This window comes from Lithobates pipiens, unplaced genomic scaffold (genome assembly GCF_037356315.1).
Source record: "Lithobates pipiens isolate NorthernLeopardFrog02 unplaced genomic scaffold, aLitPip1_a1.2 Scaffold_8, whole genome shotgun sequence".
In the NCBI taxonomy this organism is placed as follows: domain Eukaryota; kingdom Metazoa; phylum Chordata; class Amphibia; order Anura; family Ranidae; genus Lithobates; species Lithobates pipiens.
Genome location: NW_027507903.1, coordinates 73910715 through 73935836, shown reverse-complemented (window position 1 = coordinate 73935836; position 25122 = coordinate 73910715). Strand labels below are relative to the sequence as shown.

General features: G+C 41.9%; 1 protein-coding gene across 2 annotated transcripts; it reads right to left on the bottom strand.

The window, feature by feature from the left end:
• Window positions 1–1045: 1045 nt before the first annotated feature.
• On the bottom strand, window positions 1046–25122 carry MAPK6 (mitogen-activated protein kinase 6). Of its 2 annotated transcripts, none has more exons than XM_077471134.1 (6): window positions 24981–25122; window positions 15306–16499; window positions 10546–10690; window positions 7716–7880; window positions 7424–7625; window positions 1046–3681 (listed from the first exon to the last, which is right to left on the bottom strand). In XM_077471134.1, the coding sequence occupies exons 2-6, from the start codon at window positions 15858–15860 to the stop codon at window positions 2586–2588; spliced, it is 2163 nt and encodes a 720-aa protein (XP_077327260.1). In that variant the 5' UTR covers window positions 15861–16499; window positions 24981–25122; the 3' UTR covers window positions 1046–2585. The 2 variants fall into 2 exon arrangements, with proteins under 2 accessions (XP_077327260.1, XP_077327259.1); XM_077471133.1 differs by lacking the exon at window positions 24981–25122 and adding an exon at window positions 16825–16972.

Below are 25122 nucleotides of genomic sequence, written 5' to 3'. Positions count from 1 at the left end.
GACAGAAAATTTTACATTTAAACAATACAAACATCCAATCAGTTCACGTGTATGTATAATTTAGATACAGATAAATAGAATTTAATACGCAAAAACAGGTAATCAGAACTTTTGGATTAAAAAAAAAAAAAAACACTTTACCATTTTAGTTTTTTTTTTTAAAATCTTTAGTGTTTTTTTTTTTTTTAATAAACAATTGCGTTTGAAAGACTGCTGCGCAAATACCATGTGACATAAAATATTGCAACAACTGCTATTTTATTCCCTACGGTCTCTGCTAAAAAATATATCATTTTTGGGGGTTCTAAGTGATTTTCTAGCAGAAAGTACAGGATTTTTATTTGTAAGCATCAAGTGTCAGAAAAGATTTAGTCTTTAAATGGTTAAACTGAAAACTCCTACACACCAAGTTGAATTCATTCAGAAAGTGTAAACATTGTATCTCTTTGCTCTTTTCTTGGCAGACTGCCCAGAGGAGGAAAGTCGCTTCACTGATGTCTTCAGGCAACTTGCATTGACTTATATTACAGAAGTCATTTGCAAGTCACGCTTAAGATATCATCGGCCTTTTTGAACAGCACAATCAGCCTATGCCAATTAAAAAACGCAAAATATAGGCCGATATATCGGTCGACCTCTAGTCAACACATCTATATTGTCTACATGTGGAACACACACTGAAACTGATTTGCAAAGCCTGTTCTAAAAGGGAAAAAAAAAAAAAAAACAACACACACAACACACATTATTCACCTCCTCTAATGATCCAAGTCCCTTTTTCCCCCCCCATCTGAGTGCTGCTCTTCAGACATCTTCATTGGATGGCATAACTCCTGTGCAGGAGTCAGTCACCCAGCTACACGCGCATTTCAGTTTACCTCCCACAGAAGACTATAAGCAAGTACGCATTTTATCACACCACAGACACTGCATTGCTCATATGCAATGATAGTCTGCATGCATGCAGTCTATTATAAAAAAGACTTCAGTTCCACTTTAAGAAAATGTTAAATTATAGCAATGCAGTTTTAATAAGACACAAAAATCACATTTCTTGCTGGCCATGTTTTATTATTCTTAAATAGGGGAAATGATAGTACATAAATAGTATGCAAAATTCCAAGGCAAAACGAGTTTCCAGAGAATTGAGATACTACATGCTTTTCTTCTCATGCAGGTTTGAAAACAAAAAAAATAAAAAATAAAGAATTTCAGTAAAAACATACAGTAAAAGCCCAAAAAAAAAAAACCCTTACATCAACTCTTAACTTACAGTAATGTTGTACCATAATTAATTCCATGCACGCCTTTAACATTGCAATAAAAAAAAAAAAAAAAAAAAAAATTAAAAAAAGTTTCTAGGAGTATTTTACTTTTACAAGGTTCCTATGTTTTGTAGAGATCGGTCAAGCACTTTGAAAAAACAAAAAATCCTATACACAGTGAGCACTTTCCTTGAAATGAAAGAAGAGTGGGAAAAAGAATGAAGCGAAAACACAATGACCTGTTAATATGCAGGCTAACTGTACAATGTAAACTATAAATTAAATTTCTCCACTAGATCTGGACAGCCTTTAAACAGTCCAACTGCCATATTCCAAAGGGCTTATTTAAGAAAGACAAAGAGCAATGTGTACAGGGTAGCATTCCATAGCAACCCATTTAGAATATTCTATCGATATGACCATAGTAAGCTAAAATCTGTATTTTTATAGGACGTAATGCAAATCATTACTGCTCTTCCCAATATCTTACTTACCTAATTATTTAACCCCTGCCTGAATAATATGGCATGCTTGTATTTTGACAGCTAGATGCCAAGATGTCCATTTACCAATCTAAGCCATTTCTGAGGCGCCGATTTGACACACGTGAATTTTATAAATAAAAATACTGCATATTAAAAACACTTCATTACATAGGATGCAGTCAAAAACATTTATAAATATTTCTGTAATTTTCTCATTTCAAGAATAGCTACTACAATAATGCTGGCTTAAAAGAGGTGCGTGATGGATAGCACTATCGGTGGCAAATATACAGCCACAAAATGTTGTTACCTTGAGGTAGATAACACATGCGTACCAAAATCTGGCATTCTTCAGTTGCTGCTGGTATCATGTGTTTCAAGAAATGGATATGAAAAAATAAAAATAAAATAAAAAGAAAGAAAAAAAGCTAAACACAATGACCTAGCTTAGAAAAGAAACGATATAAAACTGACATCTCCATTAAGGTAAGTAACGTCTCACTGTGTTAACATCAAGGCAAGATAATATTTAGAAACATAGCAACCAATTTTTAGGTTTTTCTTTAGTTAGTGCATATTTCCTGTCTCCACCCTACATTGCATTATCTTTTTTTTTTTTCTTTTTTTTAATCCTTGTGTGCAAATGTCATGCTAGTTTAAAATTAATATGTAGAAAGTAGTTTGAAATTGTAAAAACAATGGTAAACAAAACTAAATTTAAATACATACTAAAAATACAATTCAAGTATGAAAGAAAAAAAATAAAATAAAAAAAAGGAGAGAAAAACAGACACAACAAATGAAAAATACAAAAAAGAAAATCAAGAAGAGTGTTTTAGTTTAAATGTTTTAGAATGCTGCTGTAGGCTTTGTGAGGGGTTTGAGGAGAGAATTTCATTGCAGAAGGCGTCAATGTGGCTTGTATTGATTTGAGGGGTGAGCCAACAGGATTGTGAAACTGGGGAATCCCTATGCAATCCAGCTGCTTACTAAGGATGATGTCGTCACTAAAATTTGGTAAGCCTTCCTCATTTTCCTTGCGGCTATCTTTTCCTTCTTCTGCTGGCTCAGGGTCTGACACTTCTGGCTCTTCCTTTCTACTGAACAAGTTGTCTAGGTAACCTGTGTAAGTGTTTTCCTTCTGATTGTGATCATCTTTCCTTACTTCACAACAAAACTGATCTTTTAGGAAGCAGTCTTCACCAGTTACGATTTGACTGTCCCAAGAATTTTGGTTTCGCACACCCAACTGTGCTAGGTTTACCATGCCTTTCTCTTGTTTTTCCAGGCTTACAGACTTTGATATTAAGGACTTGTATTCAAGTTGTATTACTGAGCTATTCAAGTCATTGAGCTTGTCAACACTGGAAGAATCATCTTGCAGACTAAGCTGAATAGTACCTGCTATGAAAGAATCAAAGTCAAACTCCTTGCGTTTTTCCCTTTCTTTTTCAACTAGCTGCTGTGATGCTTCTTCAAGGGCTATCTGAGCCTTCACTAAACCATTCTTTTCACATTTTGATTTCCCCTTCTTATCTAGCTTCTCTTTATTTTGCTCCTTCCAGTTGGAAAGATTGATAATAAGTTTTGGCTCATAATAATGGTTGACCTCACTCTCCCTCCACACTAAGTTATCTAGGTAAGGCGAGGACCTAATTTTGTAGTTACAGGTATGGCTACACTCAAGATCACAATATTTATTCTCGTGGTGATTTGGATGTGGCCAAGAAGGCTCAGCAGAGAAGTAATGATCAAATGCAGGATCTTCCAGATATTTCTCTCGCTCTCCATCCAGATATTTGCGAGGATCCACCTGAACCTCTTCCTCATCACTTCCATCCGAAAGAGCCCTTGGATCACGTTGAACTTCATCAGCTTCAAAATTATTATGGATAGGCCAATCATGGTCAGAATACTGGCTGTCATGATATCTAGAATAGGAAAAACAATGCCATCAAATTAGCTTTCACCCCCCCCCCAAAAAAAAAAAAAAAAAAAAAAAAAAAAAAAAAACACCATCCAGAGGATCATTTCAAAACCAATTATGTTACAAGCTGTCTGGCTGAGTTTGCAGTGTACAATGTGAATATGCTGCTTTCAGTTGCCTTTCCACCACAATAACTTCTGCTTACACCTGCGCTGTTCTGCACCTGATGTGCGGCTGGCCAGATAACCTTCAATTCATGTAAATCATGTCTTGAGGGACCCACCCTTGTCAGAGCATACTATAAGGAAAATACATTGTGGTTGACTTAAGGTGGAGTGTCCAAAATCTGGTAAAGCTGTGAATGGTAGCCAATAAGATTCCAACTTCAGCTTGTGCAATTAAGCTTTGACAGTAAACCCTGAAAGCTGATTGGCTTCTGTGCAAAGATGCACCAGATTTTGCACGCTCCAGTTTTACTAACTGAACCCCATGGCATTCTGAGAATGGGAATCCCTGCTGTCAGGATATGCCTACCAGTGGCTGCAACCGCTGACCGACAAGTTTTCTAGCATGTCCCTTTGACAAGAGTAGATCAAAAATGATTAGAGGGCAGCATGCTCTGGAGATGAAAGCTAGCAGTCAGCACTGTGCTGCTTCTCCTTTCACTGTCCAATCTTAAGGTAGAGTGCAAAATTTGGTGTAGCTGTGGATGGTAGCCAATCATGTTCAATGAATGAAGAAAAAAAGAAAAAGAACCCGATTGGTTCCTATGCAAAGTTGAATCAGATTATGCACACTCCAGTTTTAGTAAATCAACCAGGCAAGTCAGCAGTGCTACTGCCAGTTAACACAAGTATAGGCAGAACTACAGCAAGCCTCCCACTCTACCCTTTACAGCAGTATTAGACCCCTTTCACACTGGGGCGTTTTTCAGGCGCTTTAGCGTTAAAAAAAGCGCCTGTAAAGCGCTTGAAAGAAGCCTCATCTGCAGTCCCAATGTGAAAGCCCAAGTGCTTTAAGAACCCTTTCACAATGTCAGCGCCCGAAAAACGCTCGTAAAGCGCCGCTTAAACTAGCAGCGCTTTACCAGCATTTTCGAGCGTTATTGGGGCGCTTTTAACCCCTGCTAGTGGCCAAATAAAGGGTTAAAAGCGCCCACAAAACGCTGCTGCCAATAGCGTTTTTCCAGGCGTTTTACAGGCGCTTCCCATTGATTTCAATGGGAAGGGGCGCTTTATTCACCGCTCCAAAAGCGCTGCAAAGAAGCTGCTTGCAGGACTTTTTTTGACGCCCTGCCAGCGCAGCGCCTTGGTGTGAAAGCACTCGGGCGTTTACATTGGGATTGCAGTTGCGGCTTCTTTCAGGCGTATTTAACGCTAAAGCGCATGAAAAATGCCTGAAAAACGCCCCAGTGTGAAAGGCGTCTTAGACCCCTTTCACACTGGGGCGTTTTTTCAGGCACTTTAGCTTAGAAAAAAATAAAAAATAAAAAAAAAAAGCCTGAAAGAAGCCACAACTGCAATCCCAATGTTAAAGCCCGAGTGCTTTCACACTGAGACGCTGCGCTGGCAGGGCGTCAAAAAAAATAAAAATAAAATAAAAAGTCCTGCAAGCAGCTTCTTTGCAGCGCTTTTAGAGCGGTGAAAAGCGATTTTGGCAGCGGCGCTTTGTAGGAGTTTTTAACCCTTTATTTGGCCACTAGCAGGGGTTAAAAGCACCCAAAAAAGGCTGGTAAAGTGACGCTTTAGCAGCGTTTTTCGGGCACTGGCAGTGTGAAAAGGCACTTAAAGCACTTGGGCTTTCACATTGGGATTGCAGATGAGGCTTCTTTCAAGACCTTTACAGGCGCTTTTTTTTTTTTTTTTTAAACGCTAAAGCATCTGACAAACACCCCAGTGTGAAAGTGGTCTTAAACCCAAAACCATAAATGTATATTTGTTAAGAAACCATAAGAGCAAATTCTACCCTTACTACTGGGCATACAGGTATTAAAACTTAAAATGAGTGGATGAGGACTCAAATACGTTTAATATGGCTGCTTGTAATTCTTATGCTAAAATCTTGCATTTACCTCTGAGTCATCAGCACCTACATGTGCTGCTGCTTTAGGCCTGATTCACACTTATGCAGATTACAGTTTGCATATTCCAGGTGCATTTTGCGTTTTTCAATACATGCTTTTCATCCACTGAAGTCTATGAAACCAAAAAAAACTGAAAAAAAAAGTCCCTGGCCCTTTCCATAAAATGCAGATGTGAACTACAGTCAAAGGAAACCATGTTTAATTGACTGTAGTGCGTTTCTGCAAAACTGAAAACTCAAACAAAAACAAACAAATGTATAATATGCATAGGTGTTAACCAGGCATGTGTAGAATAGCTTTAATGTTGTGCTAATGTTGTGCTAATGTCTGCTATTAATTTAGTTGAAGAGAGAGAAGAAAAAAAATAAAAATAAAAGTTATAGCATAGTGAAAATTAGACACCAAACCCTTTTCAAACCAGATGTAGTCCCTTGTAAGATTTTTTATTTTTTTTGGTGAAGTATGTAGTGAAAAAGGAACAAGTTCTTAAACACGGGTTGCTACTCACTATATTAAAAGCGGTAGCAACCCACGTTTAGGAGTTTTACTACTTGTACCTACAGGTAAGCCTATAATAAAGGCTTACCTGTAGGTACTCTGACTATCTCGTAAACTTGCAGTTTAGGAGATATTCCCACTTCACGCAGCTGGTGACACCGCTACCAAATGTGCTCTGAAGGTCCGGCACATCATGCTAGAACTTAAGAGCCTGTGCTGTAAACATCAGCTCCCATGAACATGCGCGGGAGGGACATCACGCCCCCTGGCCACAATGCTAGAGGGCTTCATTTTAAGCCAAATCTCTCATAATGTGCTAGTTTATTTCTTTTTATTTGTTTAAACTGTGGTTTACTACTACTTTAAAATGCAGAGAAGTGCAAAGTATGTATGGCACAATAATAGATACAATCGATTAGTCAAATATATCCATTATTTGCAAAGGGGTTTAAACAAAACAGTTTGATGCTCTGCTGAAAATACTAAATGTGAAATATAGTTAAATGGTGAAAGACCAAAAACATCACATCAGATTTTACAGTTTACATTATATATCGTACCAAACAGAGGGGATTTTTAAAGCAAGTTCAAAGTATTTCATCCACAAGCATCCAGCAAAAGATCATCAAGGGTCGGTTCACATCACAAGGTCTGCTTTCCAAAAGCATTCCTGCATGTGTGGTTTTGAGGCGTTCCATTTCCCCCCTTCTTTTTTTCTTAGAAAAAACTGAGGACGTATGCTTTGCGTTTTGCCATGTCCCAGATGTGCTCCATACAGTAAAAATTCAACAGGTTCTACTTTTGTTGACTGCACTAGTGTGAAATAGGGCCTTTGGAATCCATGCGTTTTTAATGCAGAATAAAAATGCAGTGGACTGCACCTGGTGTGAACAAGCCCTAAAAACGTACCTATGTGTATCATCAGCGAAGACTGGAGTTACGGCTTTCCAAGGCTAGGGTCCCCCAAGTGGTATCTGACATTTTGGCGTTTATTGAATATCCCATTTCTCATGGAGATTCTTGCCGCCTGCTACACAGGCAAATATTGATAATCTTACTTTGTGGAGTGCTTGTAGTCAAACTTCTTTGGACCAGCAACAGAGCCACTAATTAGAAACTTTAAGTGCGCTCACATAAGTTTAATATAGCATTTTAGTAATATTACCTTTCACAATTATAGACATGGCTGTGGTTGTCATCCATCAATAATATATCATCTACCTCATCTTCAATGTGAAAAGGATGGTGTGAAATTGGCTCATCCAAAGGGAAAGAATAGATGCTCAAATATGGGTGGGACAAAGCTTCTTCTGCCGTTAGTCTGTCCATAGGACTAAATGTCAGAATTTGCTCCAGGAAGTCTAGAGCTGTTAAAGGATATGAGGAGGTAATTGCATTTGTGGTACTTAAGTGAAAAAATGTAATTACTCAAATTATAAAATGTATTAAAAGATTACCTTCAGGACTGATCCCAGGAAGTAGCTGTGTTAAAGGAGTATGTGGCGCGGTCATATCCTTTTTGATAAAGATTGGGATTACATTGAGAAGCTCCTGTCTATCTTCTTCATGAACAACAGGTATAGACTCCAGAATTAGCTGCATCTGTTCAAGTTCATGTGCACCTTTTAAGAGGAAATACATCAATATATAAAAAATATAAATAAAAAAAAATACACAAACACCCACAAACAGGTAGTGATGACTCATAATAAAAAAACAAACAAAAAAAAAACTGGTTAAACTGTACATCGCACCTTGGCAAGTTGGCGGGCAATGGTAATACCTGAAGTGAGGAACAGTTTACCACTTTAACAAAAGGTTTATCCCTGAAGCACTCACACAAAATGATAATCTTGCTTCAGCATCAAAATTCTTCCTAAGGCCGCTTTCACACTGTGCAGGGACCGCCCTGTCAGCTCTCCGCTCTCCTCTATCTACCGTCTGTCAGTGTTCATCCGCTCTGCAAACCGATAGAAAAATAGGATTTTCCTCCGTCTGCAGAATCGGACAATTGCGGGCGTCTGCAGAAGTTCATCCGCAGACACCCGCTATCCCATAGGAATGCATGTATGTCCGTATTTCATCCGCAAACGGATGGATGAAATACAGACATACCGTCCGCATGTGTGAAAGGGGCCTTACAAATGTGGAAACTGAGGCAAAAAAAATAAAAATAAAGTGAAGCTCTTATTAAAACTGACCACAACAGTGATGGTAAGTGAATAAAAAGGTATTGTACTGCCAACCAAGAACACACTGGAGAGGTAAAACACCAGTATGTGGGTGAATAGATATGTCAACTACTGACTTATTTACTATTACATTAGTTAAATATGAAATTTCTCTACAAATACACCTATTGCAGTCAGTGAAAATATAGCATAACACAAACCACATGTAGATAACTCAGCTACTTTGTACATGGCACAGGGGTATCAGCCATGCCCAACACGCAGGTTTTTTTTGCAAATTCTTATTAGTGCGTTTGAAATGGGTACAAAACAAAGCCTCTGGACATACCTCGGCTTGAAAAACAAAAAGAAGAAATTACACTTTGCTACAATGTAAAGTAGTGAGTGTACAGCTTGAGTAAAACAGTGTAAAATTGCTGTCCCCTCAAAATAACTCACACAGCCATTAATGTCTAAACCACTGGAAACAAAAGTGAGTACACCCCTAAGTGAAAATATCCAAATTGGGCCCAGTTAGCCATTTTCCCTCCCTGGTGTCATGTGACATTAGTGATACAAGATCTCAGGTGTGAATGGAGAGCAGGTGTGTTAAATTTGGTATCATCGCTCTCACTCTCTCATACTGGTCACTGGAAGTTCAACATGGCACTTCATGGCAAAGAACTCTGAGGATCTGAAAAAAAGAATTATTGCTCTACATAAAGAGGTCTTAAGGCCAGTGATAGCGAACCTTGGCACCCCAGATGTTTTGGAACTACATTTCCTATGATGCTCATGCACTCTGCAGTGTAGTTGAGCATCATGGGAAATGTATTTCCAAAACATCTGGGGTACCAAGCTTCACCATCACTGGCTTAGGCTATAAGAAGATTGCCAAGACCCTGAAACGGATTTGCAGCACAGTGGCCAAGACCATACAGCGGTTTAACAGGACAGGTTACACTCAGAACAGACCTCACTATGGTCGACCAAAGACGTTGAGTGCATCAGCGTCATATACAGAGGTTGTTTTGGGGAAATAGACGTATGAGTGCTGCCAGCATTGCTGCCGAGGTTGAAGGGGTGGGGGTTTCAGCCCATCAGTGCTCAGACCATACGCCACACTGCATCAAATTGATCTATATGTCTGTCCAGAAGGAAGCCTCTTCTAAAGATGATGCACAAGAAAGCCCCGCAAATTGTTTGCTGAAGTCAAGCAGACCAAGGACATGGATTACTGGAACCATGTCCTGTGGTCTGATACTAAGAAAACTTATTTGGTTCAGATGGCATCAAGCGTATGTGGCAGCAACCAGTTGAGGAGTACAAAGACAAGTGTGTCTTGGCTACAGTCAAGCATGGTGGTGAGAGTTTCATAGTCTGGGTTCATTAAGGGAACATGTACTGTGAACATACTGAAGCAGTGCATGATCCCCTTCCTTCAGAGATTGGGCCACAGGGCAGTATTCCAACAGAACGCCCTCAAACACACCCACCAAGACAATCACTGCCTTGCTAAAGAAGCTGAGAACAAAAAAGTGATGGACTGGTCAAGCAGGTCTCCAGACCTAAACCCTATTGAGCATCTGTGGGGCATCCTCAAAAACAGAAGGCAGAGGAGTGCAAGCTCTCTAACATCCACCAGCTCCGTGATGTCGTCATGGAGAAGGACTCCAATTGCAACCTGTAAAGCTTTGGTGAACTCCATACCCAGGCAGTGCTGGAAAATAATGGTGGCCACACAAAATATTGACATTGTCGGGCCCAAATTGGCCATTTTCACTTAGTGTACTCACTTTTGTTGCCAGCGGTTTAGACATTAATGGCTGCGTGTTGAGTTATTTTGAGGGGACAGCAAATTTACACTGTTATACAAGCTGTACACTCACTACTTTACATTGTAGCAAAGTGTCATTTCTTCAGTGCCGTCACATGAAAAGATAACATTTACAAAAATGCAAGAGGTGTACTCAATTGTGAGATACTGCATTATAAACAAATTTTTTTTTATATTAGTAAAAAAATTTTTTTTACAATATTGAATTTTGTCCAAAAACCCAATATGCAGAAGCAAACAATTTTGTTGGGAAAACAGATAAAAACCAGTAGTACTAACCTGCAAAAAGGGTTTTTCCAGTCAGCATTTCAGCAAAGATGCACCCAGCTGCCCACATATCAATAGCCTTAGTGTAGTTATTTGGTGAAAGTAAAAGGCGTGGAGATCGGTACCATTTGGTAACAAGTCCTTCAGAAAGGTGTCCCTGTGTAGGTGTAAAAACAAAAACAATTTTGGACAATGCAAAGTGTTGTGGGGGGAGTTCCCCCTCCACGCTAAACAGCCTGGATGGAGGGATGGAGGAATCTTCCCTGTCAGCCATTTAGGGCTGCAACTAACAATTTTTTTTTTATGAAAAGAAAAAGTGGGTCAAATTGATGTTCATTTTCAACCACAGCGACGGGTAAATTTGGAAATAGAAAACTTCTTAGTCAAAAGGAATTTTCAGACAGTGAATGTGATTTTCATTCAGAAATTATTTTAAAAACAGAATGTTAAAAACAAGTGAAAATTTCAAACAAATTTCTTTCATTCAGCGAATGTAAAGATTTTTAGTCTGAATATTCTCATCTGAAAATTGATCCGTGTGGCCAGCATAAGGCTCGGTACACATCTATGCAGTTTACTTTTGATCTGTTTCTGCAGTGCTTTTTGCTGTACATTATGATTTTTGCACATGTGATTTTACTGCAATTTGCATTTTTTTTTGGGCAGATTAAAAACCAAAAATTGCTGCAAAAACGCATTTCACGCTTTTCTGCAGCTTCTCCATTGAAGTATATTGAACCAATAAAGCACCATTTTGCGTTAAAAGTCCCTGACCCTTTCAGATGTGAGCGTGTCCCATAGGAAACTATGTAAATGAACTGTAGTGCATTTTTTCTGAAAAAAAAAAGCACAATAAAACGCATAGATGTGAACCAGGTCTAAGATGCAACATAATGGGGTTAACAAAAACTAAAATTAGCCCTTTATAGTTAAAAAAAAAAAAAAAAAAATTAATAATAATTAAAAAAAAAAGTCCTGCAAGCAGCATCTTTGGGCAGTGTATACACTGCTCCTAAACCACCCCTGCCCATTGAAATGAATAGGCACCGCTGCCAAAGCGCCTGCAAAGTGTTTCGGCAGCAGCACCTTTAGGGCGCTTTCAACCCTTTCTTTGGCCGCTAGCGGGAGTTAAAAGCATCCCACTAGCAGCCAAATAGTACCGCTAAAACTAGCAGCGCTTTAACGCTAATGCGGCTCAGTGTGAAAGGGCTCTTACTGCAACGTATAGCCAGGGAACATTTTAACACTTAAGGCACAACAATCAAGATCATACGTGATCAAACCAATCAAATCAGTTTATTTTTCTGCATTTAACTAGCATTAAATAAAATATGAGTTTAATGCTGAGTAACAAAACATTAGCTGTATATTTAACCACTACAGATCCACGCTATTGCCAAATGACGGCATTAGCGCGGACCTACATTTCCGGGACTACGTCTATTGACGTGGTCCCGGTTACGAGCGGCCTGCGCGCCCCCTGAGGGGCGCGCGCTGTGATCGGCGAGTCCGTGAGACTCGCCTGATCACCGATCCGTGTAAGGGGTCGATCCCGACCCCTTATCACGTGATCAGCTGTCAGCCAATGACAGCTGATCATGTGATAGAACGGAGCCGGTAATCGGCTATTATTCCTCCTCGCGCTGACAGCGCGAGGAGAGAAAAAAAAAGCCGATCGCCGGCGGCCGTGATCGGGACATCAGTCCCGATCACGGCCATCAATACAAGGGACCACCTGCCACCTGCCTGTGCCCACCTGCCTCCCGCAGTGCCATCCTGAAATAAAATAAAAGCAAAAGTGCCCCCCGTCAGTGCCCATAGTGCCACCCAATCTGCCTCAAAGGTGCTGCACCCCAGTGCCGCCCATCAGTGCCCAGCAGTGCCGCCCATCTGTGCCCAGCAGTGCCGCCCATCTGTGCCCAGCAGTGCCACCTATCTGTGCCATCTATCTGTGGTACCTATCAGTGCCCATCCGTGCCACCCATCCGTGCCACTTATCCGTGCCACCCATCCGTGCCATCTTATCTGTGCCCATCTTTGCCCATCAGTGCCGCCCATCAGTGCCCACCGGTGCAGCCCATCAGTGCCCACCGGTGCAGCCCATCAGTGCCCACCGGTGCAGCCCATCAGTGCCCACCGGTGCAGCCCATCAGTGCCCACCAATGCAGCCCATCAGTGCCCACCGGTGCAGCCCATCAGTGCCCACCAATGCAGCCCATCAGTGCCCACCAATGCAGCCCATCAGTGCCCACCAATGCAGCCCATCAGTGCCCACCAATGCAGCCCATCAGTGCCCACCAATGCAGCCCATCAGTGCCCACCAATGCAGCCCATCAGTGCCCACCAATGCAGCCCATCAGTGCCCACCAATGCAGCCCATCAGTGCCCACCAATGCAGCCCATCAGTGCCCACCAATGCAGCCCATCAGTGCCCACCAATGCAGCCCATCAGTGCCCACCAATGCAGCCCATCAGTGCCCACCAATGCAGCCCATCAGTGCCCACCAATGCAGCCCATCAGTGCCCACCAATGCAGCCTATCAGTGCCGCCTAATCAGCGCACTTCAATGAAGGAGAAAAATGACCCGTTTGCAAAATTTTATAACAAACTATTAAAACATGATTTTTTTTTTTTTTTTTTTGCATCTTTTTTTGTTTGTTTAGCAAAAAATAAAACTCCGAGCTGTAACTAAATACCACCAAAAGAAAGCTCTATTTGTGGGAAAAAAATGATAAAAATTTCATTTGGGTACAGTGTTGTATGACCGCGTAATTGTCACTCAAAGTGCATCAGCGCTGAAAGCTGAAAATTGGTCTGGGACTGAGGGGGGTTTAAGTGCCCAGTAAGCAAGTGGTTAAACAAGTTGCACTGCAGAACAATTCCCCCATTGAGACAACTGCAATTACAGTCAACAACAGGATGTGCACACAGCTTATAAATCTCTGAAGTCCCATTTGTTTGGAATGTATTCACACATAGCTTTGCTTTAATCAGTGAAAATTGCACACAATCATGGAAACACGTCCATTCATTTTATTATAACAAATACTATTATGGGAGAAGCTGCAACCCAAATACCATTTATACCAAATCATTCTGGAGCCCATAAAATACATTTGCTCACTACACTTTACACATCAAGTCTTGATTTCTCACAATGTAAAATAAATTAGGCATGCCATAGATGGTACGATTTTCTTTCCTTTAACCACAGGTGGCAGTAAAGGGGGAGGGGAGAAAAATAAAAATGCTCGATTTCCCCCTCATCAATATAGTTTGTGTTAAAGCGGTTCTGCACTCATAATAATACATTTTGCCCATTCTGTTGCCTCTAGACCGTACATTTGATAATGCCACATGTTTTTTTTATTTTTTATTAATCTACCTTTTGTAATTCGTAGTTTTTTATTTTCCTCCCCTGCGGCGATGGGCGGTTTCTTTCGGGGATCAGCATCACTTCCTGCTGAAGCCCGCACTGTCTCCTGGGATCTCGTCCAAGTAATCCCAGGAGACATTGTAGCTAATGCACCCGAAATTTCACGAGATTTCGGGTGCATTAGCCGCAATGTCTCCTGGGATTACTTGGACGAGATCCCAGGAGACAGTGCGGGCTTCAGCAGGAAGTGATGCTGATCCCCGAAAGAGACCGCCCATTGCCGCAGGGGAGGAAAATAAAAAACTACGAATTACAAAAGGTAGATTAATAAAAAAAAAAAAAAAAAAAAACAAACATGTGGCATTATCAAATGTACGGTCTAGAGGCAACAGAACGGGCAAATGTATTATTATGAGTGCAGAACCGCTTTTTAATGAAGGAATCTCTCCTGCGGAGCCATTATGTTCTCCCCACGGGGCTTAGAACCAAGGCAGTCAGCTACCCAAATGGTGACAAAATTTGCCACAACAGAACAACTGCAAATTCCTATGACCATGGTTCACATGGCAACAGGAATCCTAAAATTAGAGTTGATCGCGTTATCTCATCTTGTATGTAAATGTCTAAAATGCTTTTTATTTTGCCAGAGCGAATTCTAATCAAAATTTCAGCTTACGGTCCATATGAATCATGAATTTTAGCCATTAAGTCAAGAAGGTTAAACTTGGCCCCAGCAGAAAGGTTGGAAAAAAATATTGCACTAAAGTCCTCCACCCAAAGATACAACAGAGGGTGTTTGACCTGCATTTGCCAAGCCAAAAGAGAACTTCCCAGGTGCCAGACCAAAGCAGGAGGCTCAAAACACAATCACAGCTGCCCCAGTAGGGTTCCACTTGCTCAGGATAATGAAGAGGACTTCATAATAAAGAATGCACACCACACACATCTGGCGATAGTACTTATGAGCCTCAAAGAGAAAATTAAAAAAAAGGGAAACAAACAGATAAGCTCTTTAGCTATGCTATTTAAACACTGGAATACTTCTAAAGTTGACAATACGTTTGCCAATTTGGTTGAATACAATGCCTCCCCACGGACACCAACTATGGGCACAATTCCTCCCCACTGACACCAACTATGGGGCACAATGACACAAACAATGGGGCATCGTCTCCCCCCCCCCCCTCCCCCATCAGCTTTTCTACTCTCAATGGCCCCCCTAGAGTCTGAAGGACAGTAAACTGGCCCTTGGTTTAGAAAGTTTGGAGATCCTTGGACTAGAGCAAGAAGCATGTGTCCATGTGCTAACTATACCTGACATTTGGAACTGATCAGAAAACAAACGTCACTGGCTTTATTTACATTACCACTATTAAAAAAAAAAAAAACCCTCACCTTGTGGGAATAATGGGGATCCATGATCCGTGCAAGACCGAAATCTCCGATTCTTACCACCAAATCTTCAGTGTTTATGAACAGGTTTGCTGGCTTAAGGTCTCGATGCAGCACATTAGCCGAGTGGATATATTTAAGCCCACGTAGCAGCTGGTACATAAAGAGCCTAGCATGCTCTTCACGAAGTGGGCCTTGCTCTAGAAGCTTGGCTAGATCGGTCTCCATATACTCCTGAACAATATGCACACAGTTCAGCTCAGTTAACTCGCTCACATCATCCGTCAGGCAACTTCCGTTAGGGCCGAGAGTTTCAAATACTTTAACAATATTTTCATGATCAAGTCTTCGGATAATTTTGATCTCCCGCAGAGCATGTTTGACGCTCTGAGGGTCAGTCAGGACAATTTTCTTCACAGCCACTCGCTTATCACAGTCATTATCAACAGCAGAAAAAACTAAGCCATTACCACCATAGCCGAGGGGTTTTAAGTCCACGTATCGAGAGCCCAAATCAAACCCATGAATGTTCATGAGGCTTTCAAACTTTTCTGCCATTTTGGCTACTTTACTTCCTTCGTCTAGAAATCTTCAATTTTCCTAAACACGTGATGATAAACCACTGCTGGTATCTAAAGAAAAGATTTCAAAAACCTAACCAAAAAAAATAAAAAATATAAATACACTCTTCTTCAGACCGGTCAGCTCCAATCCTCATTGCATAACAGCCTGCCAGGCCTGGTGGATCCCACAAGCCACAATTCTAAAGCTCAGTTTGGATTGTATAAAAATGACTGTAGTCATAGTTCACAAGAGATGCAGCATTCCAGTAAACATCAACAAAAACACTCAATGGAAGTGAAACGGAATGAAATGACATACTATGCACGTGGCTCTAGTGTGCAAAACAAATTGACATGGAACAAAAATGTGAATAAATATGCAAGATATAGGCTTCTATCATCATCCTCCTCACAGTGCAGATACATTCAGTGTTGAACTGGTCCTGAGCAGCGTCATTCTATGGTGCTGGTAAGCACTAGAAATTATTTGTAATTTGATGTTTGTGTACAGTGCATCCGAAGAGGAAACCGTGGCAGACCTTAAATTACAGAAGAGTTCTTCTGCTAATGATCAGGTGGCTCCAGCTCACCACAATCACAATCAAAGCTGCTATCCATCTTATTTTCAGAACACCTGAAAGAACAAAAGAAAAATTCCCGTTTAGAAATCCAACAAAAACCATAAGGCACATTTTTCTATAAATATTACACTAAGTCACCAGGAAGAATAAAGCTTTACGTATAAAGCCCCATACACACTATCAGATTTTCTTCCTTCAGATTTACCAAAAACATAATATGGAGGTCAAACCTTAGGCGTTTCAAATTGTATGCAATCGGGCAGGCCCTTGCAATACATGGTTTTGGTAAATCTGAAGAAAAAAATAAAATAAATAAATCACCAGAAAATCTGATAGGGTGTATGGGGCTTAAGACTCCACTACTAGTCTGACACTCACCGGGATGTAACTCCTCAGTACACCAACCAATACAAAGCCTTGCAAACTGCAAATCTGTAACACCCTTAGTGAAAGGTGAACCATGAATGATCAAGATAAATTTATCCAGAATAATTCAGAACTGACAAGTAAACTTGGAGGACTGGTCACCTGAGGTCTTTGCCAGCTGTGAATATTCTATAATAAATTGGAGAATTGTGTTATATACCTAAGCGAAAAATAAAAAAGGGAGGAGGTGCTTATAGTCCCTGGAGAAAGAAGTAGAGAGGCAGAGTATAAATAAATATACTGCTGTACATCACAGGAGAGAGGGGGATGTACTTAATTTATAGTGGAACTTCAGGCAATTTTTTTTTATTGAGGTTAGGTTATTAACCACTTCAGTACGGGGCACTTTCACCCTCTTCCTGACCAGGTAAATTTTCAGCTTTCAGAGCTGTCGCACTATGAGTGACAATTGCCGGTCATGCAACACTGTACCCAATAAGGATTTTTTATAATTTGTTTCAGACAAATTAGAGCTTTCTTCTGGTGATATTTAACCATTTGCCTACCACCCACCGCAGTTATACTGCACCAAAGTTGCTCAGCTGCACGAAACGATGTACTGGTGTGTAGTTTCATGCACTAGCCTGTGTGGGCATGCACGATTGGCCAGCAGGGGAGCCAATCAGCAGGTCCAGCACACAAGATGTCCGCCAGCTGCCCACGGTTGTTCCCCAGAGTCAGAACGGTGACCAGACCTTTCCCCATACAGTTAGTAACCACACCCAGGGAACACAATTAACCCCTTGATCGTCCCTGATGTTAACCTCTTCCCTGCCAGTGTCCTCTATACAGTGCATTTTTTAGCACTGATCACTGTATTAATGTCACTGTTCCCAAAGTGTCAAAAGAATTCAATCTGTAGCCGCAATTACACAAAAAAAAAAAAAAAAAAAAAAAAATTAAATAAAAAAATAATAATATTAAAATGCTATAAATCTATCCACTATTTTGTACCACGCTATAACTTTTGTGCAAACCAATATACGCTTATTGCCATTTTTCTTAAAATCAGAAATATGTAACAGAATACATACAAGTCTAAACTGTTGAAGAAATTTGATTTTTAAAAATGTATTGGGTATGTTTTATAGCAGAAAGTAATAGTTTTTTTCTTCAAAATTGTCGGTCTTTATAGCACACAAAAAATAAAATAAAAAAATGATCAAATATCACCAAAAGAAAGCTCTATTTGTGGGAAAATTACCAGCGTTACTGGCAACTGCTTTTCTAGGAAATCTTTCAGGACGGCAATTCTGAAATATGACTGGTCCACCTGACAGGAAACAAACACATGAGGTTAAAGGGCCCCTCCCTGCCACCTGCACCTCAGTGGCACCAGGATAACCTATTACTTTGGCATGAGGAAAACTTTTCCCCGAGTAATTACATCAAAACAGGTGGGAAGTAGGCCTGCCATCCTGGAAGATTTCCTAGAAAAGCAGTTACCAGTAACTGGTAATTTTCTCTAGTCATCTTCCAGGACGGCACACCTGAGAGGATGAACGAGAAGTTCAAGGCCTAACTCAGTAAACAGTAAACACCTAGTAAACAAAATTTTACTTCTCTCCCAATTCTTCGGATTTTCACGAACAAAAAATAAAAAATAAAAAAAAGAGAAGAAGAAGAAGGGGCAAAATAATCTCTTCTGATTTATGAAATTGGGAGGCGGGTTGCTTATACTTCTGGCTGTAGTGATGGCCAGTAAAAAGGCTAATTTAACCGTCAAAAATATAACAGAAATTTCTAGTACTGGTTCGAAAGGTGCTTTTGTCAGCGCCTCCAGGACCAGAGTCAGATTCCAAGGAGGGAATCTTAATTCTTACCGGGGTCAACCTCTCCCTCACTAACAGAAATCTTTTAAATCGGAGGCTCCAGCACAAGCCTCTAATACAAAAACAGACAGGGCTGCCATTTGTACTTTTAAGGTGTTCAGAGTAGAGGTCGACCGATATGGGTTTTTCTCTGGCCGATGCCGATATTTAGAAATCATGACGGCCGATGGCCGATATATGATGCCGTTTTTTTTTGGGCCGATATGTTAGGCCGATTTTTTTTTTTTAATCCCCCTTGATCTCATAAAATCTAACACACCTTTCCCACTGGGACATTTTTCAGGTGCTTTTGGGCTAAAAATAGCGCCTGTAAAGTGCCTGCAAAACGGCTCCCCTGCAGTCTGTGTGAAAGAGCGCTTTCACACTGAGTGCCCGTTCACACAGGGGCGACACGACTTGCAGCGCGACTCACAGACGCGACCTGCACACGACTTCAGCAGCAACTTGCAAAACGATGACTGTATAGAAGTCAATGCAAGTCGCCCCAAAAATAGTACAGGAACCTTTTTCTAAGTCGGAGCGACTTGAGTCGCTCCTATTAGAATGGTTTCATAGTACAGAACGGAGCGCGACTTGTCAGGCGACTAAGTCGCCTGACAAGTCGTGGTAGTGTGAACGGGCACTAAGGCGATGCGCTGGCAGGATCTTAAAAAAAGTCCTGCAAGCAGCACGTTTGGAGTGGTGTATACCGCTCCTCCACCACTCCTGCCCATTGATTTGAATGGGCACCACTGCCGAAGCGCATGCAATGCAATTTGGCAGCGGTGCTTCACGGGCGCATTTAACCTCTTCCTCGGCCGCTAGCTGGGTTTTATGTGCCCCACTAGCAGCCAAATAGTGCTGCTAAAATGATGGTAAAGAGCCGCTAAAACTTGCAGCGCTTTACCATCAACGCCTGCCCGCTCCAGTGTGAAAGCGGCCTTCATAAGTGATACAGAAAATTTCTTAAACATTTATTAAACAAAACAAACCTCCAGTTTACTTGTATGTATGATTTAGATAAAAACAGGTAGTCAAAACTTTTGGACGAAAAAAAAAAAAAATGGGCTAACTTTACTGTTTTTTTTTTTTTTAAATGGTGTGTTTTTTTCCCCAAAAAATGCATTTGAAAGACCTCTGTGCAAATGCCGTGCGACATAAAATATTGCAACAACCACTATTTTATTCCCTAGGATCTCTGCTAAAAAAAAAAATTTATATATATATATATATATATATATATATATATATATATATATATATATATATATATATATATATATATATATATATATATATATGTATATATACACACACACACATACATACATATAATTTTTTTTGGGGGGGGGGGGGTCTAAGTGATTTTCTGGCAGAAAATACAGGATTTTTACTTGTAAGCAACAAGTGTCAGAAAAGATTTAGTCTTTAAATGGTTAAACTGAGAACTCCTACACACTGAGATGATTTCATTCATTCAGAAGTGTAAACATTGTATCATTTTGTTCTTTTCTTGGCAGACTGCCCAGAGAGGAGGAAAGTCGTTTCTATGACGACTCAGGCAACTTACACTGACTTCTATTACAGAAGTCATTTCCAAGTCCCGCTGTTCTAAATTGGCCTTTTTATCAGCACAATTGGCCGATGCCGATTAATTAAAAAACGGCAAATATCGGCCGGCCGATATATCGGTCGACCTCTAGTTCAGAGCAATCCTCTGGTCTACCTCAGCCTGACAAATTAAAGTATTACTGGTACCGAAGGCCTAGAGATTCTCCTATCCTGGCACCCGTGTGAAAAAAACCTTCCAGATTTTTGTGTCGATCTTAATAGTGATCGGCTTCCTAGGAGATTCTCAATCACTCTTTCAGAGCATCCCTTGTCTTTGAATATCTCCCTCTCAAGAGCCAGGCTGTCAAATTGAAGAATCCGCTCAAGGTGAAGGACCAGCCCTCGCAGAAGGAGATCCTGCCTGGACAGGACACATTGTGGGGCGGGAGAATTGGGGGGGGGGGGGGCGGTGAAGAGACAGACCATTTAGTCAGAGTAGGAAACCAAGTCCTTTTTGGCCACCACGAGGCTACCAGGATCAGCTGGGTAGCAATCCCAGTCCTGTGCTAGCGCATCCCCCCTCTGTGGGTGAGAAAAATCGCTCCAAATTCCTGTTCCTTCTGTGGGCAAAAAGGTCCAGCTTCCCACTGCTGACTTATCTGAAGGAATACGTCTTGGTTTAACTCCCATTCCCCCTGGTGGCTGGGCCATCAGCTTAAGAAGTCTGCCACAACATTGGTGGTCCCCCCTTTATGTTGGCTGCCAATATGGACTGAAAGGTTCTTTTGACCCAACCTAAAATTTCTAAAGCCAATTTTAGTTTAATAGTTTTTTTTTTCAGCAAAACAAAATAGACATTTGGCATTGAGCTCAACAGTACATAACTTACATATGCAAAACACAGGCATTGAAATCGCGAGCCCTCCACCCCTTATAAACTGGGGCCGGGTATTGACTTTTGTTATCAACCTATATATAGTTTGATACACAGTTTTGATTGGTTTCAGCCCATTAGGAGGCTGGATACCCGTGTTGGGCCTCTTGCCACAACTTGTTTTCGTAGAACCATATTATCATACGGGCCTCAGGGTGACCCTCTGCCCTAGGGAGCACCATTCGGCCCGGCTAATGTACGGGGCTTCTGGTAACCCCCCCCCCCCCATCCGCCGAGGGGCCACCCCCACCCAATAATACCAAAATCTCAAAAAGTAAAAGATGAATAGGATTAGGTGGAAGGGGGGGAGTGAGAGAAGGAAAGGGGGGAAATGACTCCATGCTCTGTGTTGTTTCTCCCCGGAGACTTAGTGTCCACGGGACATTTGTCAGGTAACCAATCAATGGATCCCATACCTTTTCAAACAGTTTCATTTTATCCTGTATAATTGCTGTTAGCCTCTTGTTTAACATTATCCATGAAAGCTTATGTTTATATTGGTCAAATGATATTGCTGCTGACTTCCAGTTTTTTGCTATTGTGATTTTACCCGAGACAATGATAAACGTAAGGAGCCGTCTTTGGCTTTTAGAGGCTTCCTCTATACTACAGCCCAGTAGCTCTGGGGAGATGAGAAAAGACCGTACCCATAACAAGGCTGTACATCTCATGCCCCCCCCCCCCAGGGGGTGGGGGCAATGTCACACTTACCCCACCACCTGCAAACCCAGGTAGACTCACAACCCGTGGCCTGCTCCTGGGCTGCAACAATCACTGTTTCCGCCTCTCTCGAGCAGACCCACCATCTCCTTTAGCCCCCACAGACCCCTGGAAGAGAGAAGCGCTATACATCCACAGGAGCATTGGGAACAGTTCTTGTGCCGGGAAGCTCCTCGCCGGGGATGACCCTTGGCCGTAGGGACCCCCTGAAGTGGAATAAATCCTGGCTGGACCCACGGCCCTCCCCAGCTTTGGCGTCCAGCACCGGGGGTGATTTGTGAATAAATACCACCAAAATAAACTCCATGGGAACAAAATGTTAAAAAAAAAAAAAAAATTCCATTTGGGTAAGTGTTGCATCACCGCGTAATTCTTACTGAAAGTGCACGAGTGCTGAAAGCTGAAAATTGACCTGGGAAGGAAGGGGGTGAAAGCACCAGGTATTGAAGTGGTTAATAACCACTAGGTTTTTCATAAAAAAAAAAAAAAAAAAAACACACAAAAACGCATATTTTTCTTGAGTTCGTTATAACATTTTGCAAAAGTCACTTTTCTTCTTCACTGATGTGTAGCCTTGATGGCTATTTGCACCCATTCCTCAGACAACGCTTAAGGAAAGGACTGCTGATAACCAGCAAGTCTGTTCACATGTGATCAGCTGTGATTGGACACAGCTGATCAGATCAGGGTAAAGGACCGATCACAGCGGCCTTTTACCATGTCGTCAGCTGTGTCCAAAGGACACAATGGTCACAGAGCATGGTCCAATGGGCGCTCAGGGGGCAGGATTCTGAAAGTAAATCCATTCACACCCTCCCAGAACTGGATGACCATGCTGTAGCCATCTTTAGGTTATAGAAAGGTATAGAAGTGGTTAATGTCCAAGTTATTTACCATCATGTTTCCCCCATTACTTCCTGTGTAGTAGTTCCACAAGGTCACAAAGAGCAGCGAATAAACCTAGCAGAGATAGAAGCCCTTTACTCTCACCCAGGAAAAAACAAAATTTTGTCTGGGATTCTACTTTGTGAAGCATGATTAAAACTGAAGTGCCCCCCCCCATGCAGCACTAGGAATATAACTTACCTGTACATGTACGGTTGGCTACTGCATATTTCAGAAAACTTCTCCCCCATTTGAAATGATCTTCTGGCACTGTGAGGTTAACATCAACCACTGCAAGTGCAAGTTTTGCGCCCTCCCTTTCATCCCACTTCATTTATAAAACCTATCGTATTAATTGTCAGAATACAAAGTTTCGGTGAATGAAGGACAGGCAGATGAATGACGAGGAGATTTACACTCCAACAACCAATACTAGAGCTGTAAAAAAGCAGTGCAGCTGATGTTACTACACAGCGCCAGAAGATCAACTCTATGGAGAAGACCCAGCAGTGGGGAGATTTCAATACTACACAGCAGCCAGGCGGACACGGGAAACACTTCATTATAGGCAAGTTATGCAACTTGCTAGGTAGCAAAAAAAAAAAAAAAGTGTTTTATTAACATATGTCGGTTTACAAAATTTCAGTAACACACATTAACGTTATCCAATAACAGAGGCGATGAGCAGTACCGCATTCCAAGTGTAAATTCTCAAACAGTAAGTATATCTCATAGGACTTTAAGCACCACCAGACAATAGCTATATACACACACACGCTTTTATTTTCTGTTTTATATACTGAATTGTTAAAACACTGTTTTGGGGATTTGATATAATCCTAAAATGATAAAAAAAAAAAAAAGCTAACAAAAAGGGATAAATAGCATTAATGAGGACTGTCCAGCAATGCCACAACCAAATAAATGTGTTACCTATTCATGGCCAATTATCGCTAGCAAGTGTGCCTACATCCACAGAAATACATGAATAATATATTTTTTTTTTTTTTTTTTTTTTACAAAAATTTATAGTGCTCTTTGTTCGCTATACGTTTTGTATAAGTAAATGCATAGCGAAAAAAAAGAGCACTATAAATATTTTGTGGACTTTTTATATACTGAATTGTTAAAACAATACCACAGAAAAAATATATATATTTATATATATATAAAATTATTCTCAGGTCTAGTAGGTGTGATGAAATGCCCGGATGAGGAGACAAAGCAGTCGGCAGCAGACCTCGCTCTCGGAAATTAGCCGACGCGGCGGTGACGTAGCCAGTGACGCGCACCTTCCGGCCAGTCTGCAGGGAATTCCATACATCTGCCGGGGGCGTTCTATTGGCCCCGGGCACCGCTGAGAGATCACGGCTCAGCCAATAGGAAGCCGGCAGCCCACACACGTGGTGGGAGGGAGAACAAAGTCCCTATCTGTGACAGCACACAATAGCGGAGGGAGAAGCCCGAGCCCTCGGGCGGCACATACGACCATGTGAATCACCGCATGACAATATTGTTCCAGTATCAGTCATCCCCCGATAAGGAGGAATCATGGGACATCCGCCATAGAGGAGCACGCCGCCTATCCCACCCTCTCGCCTTTCTCTAGTAAATGCAAATTAGGCTGCGGTGTGTGTATGTCACCCTAGCTCAATCAGATGACTGGAGAGGAGGATGCGAGTCCCCTATTGGCTGCGCCGAGAGAAGTCCCACCCCTCCAGCCCGGCTTCATTCCGAAGCTGCCAGCTGGGCCGGCCTCACGTCAATCAAAGCCGTTACGTACGGAGCTCCCGATTCACCATCCGCTCTACGCCGGGATTTACGTCCACGTAAGGGCTCCGTACGCTAAAAGCGCAGGTTGCCCCCCTACACAGCCGCGTCCCCTCTACTACAAAGTGAAGGTGACTCGGTGTATAGGGAGCTGGGGGGACACACAGGTGGCGGCGGGGTGATAGACCCGGGTGGGTGGCGGGTGTAGCCGGTATACCCGAGGAGGGGAGCCCGGGCGCTCGCTATAATCCTCGCCGGCCCCGGTATGTATGAGGGTGAGGCTGTCCGAGGTGTAGGAGAGGCGGGGGGGGGGGGGGGGTGGCCGGTGTGTGTGTAGACAAGGTTCCGACCAGTGTGGACTAGCCGGACACATTATTGTGTGACACAATGGAGAGCCGGGCACCGCACACACGGGGGACACAGCGGCGTCTACTTACAGCTCTTGTCAGCTTCATATGGAGAAGGGAAGAGGCTCGGCCTCTCCGCTCTGCTCAGCCGCTTCTCCTGCGTCTTCTCGCTCGCTCTTTGCCGCAGTCGCCATGTACGCTGACTGACTACTGAGAGGGAGGAGCTTCGCAA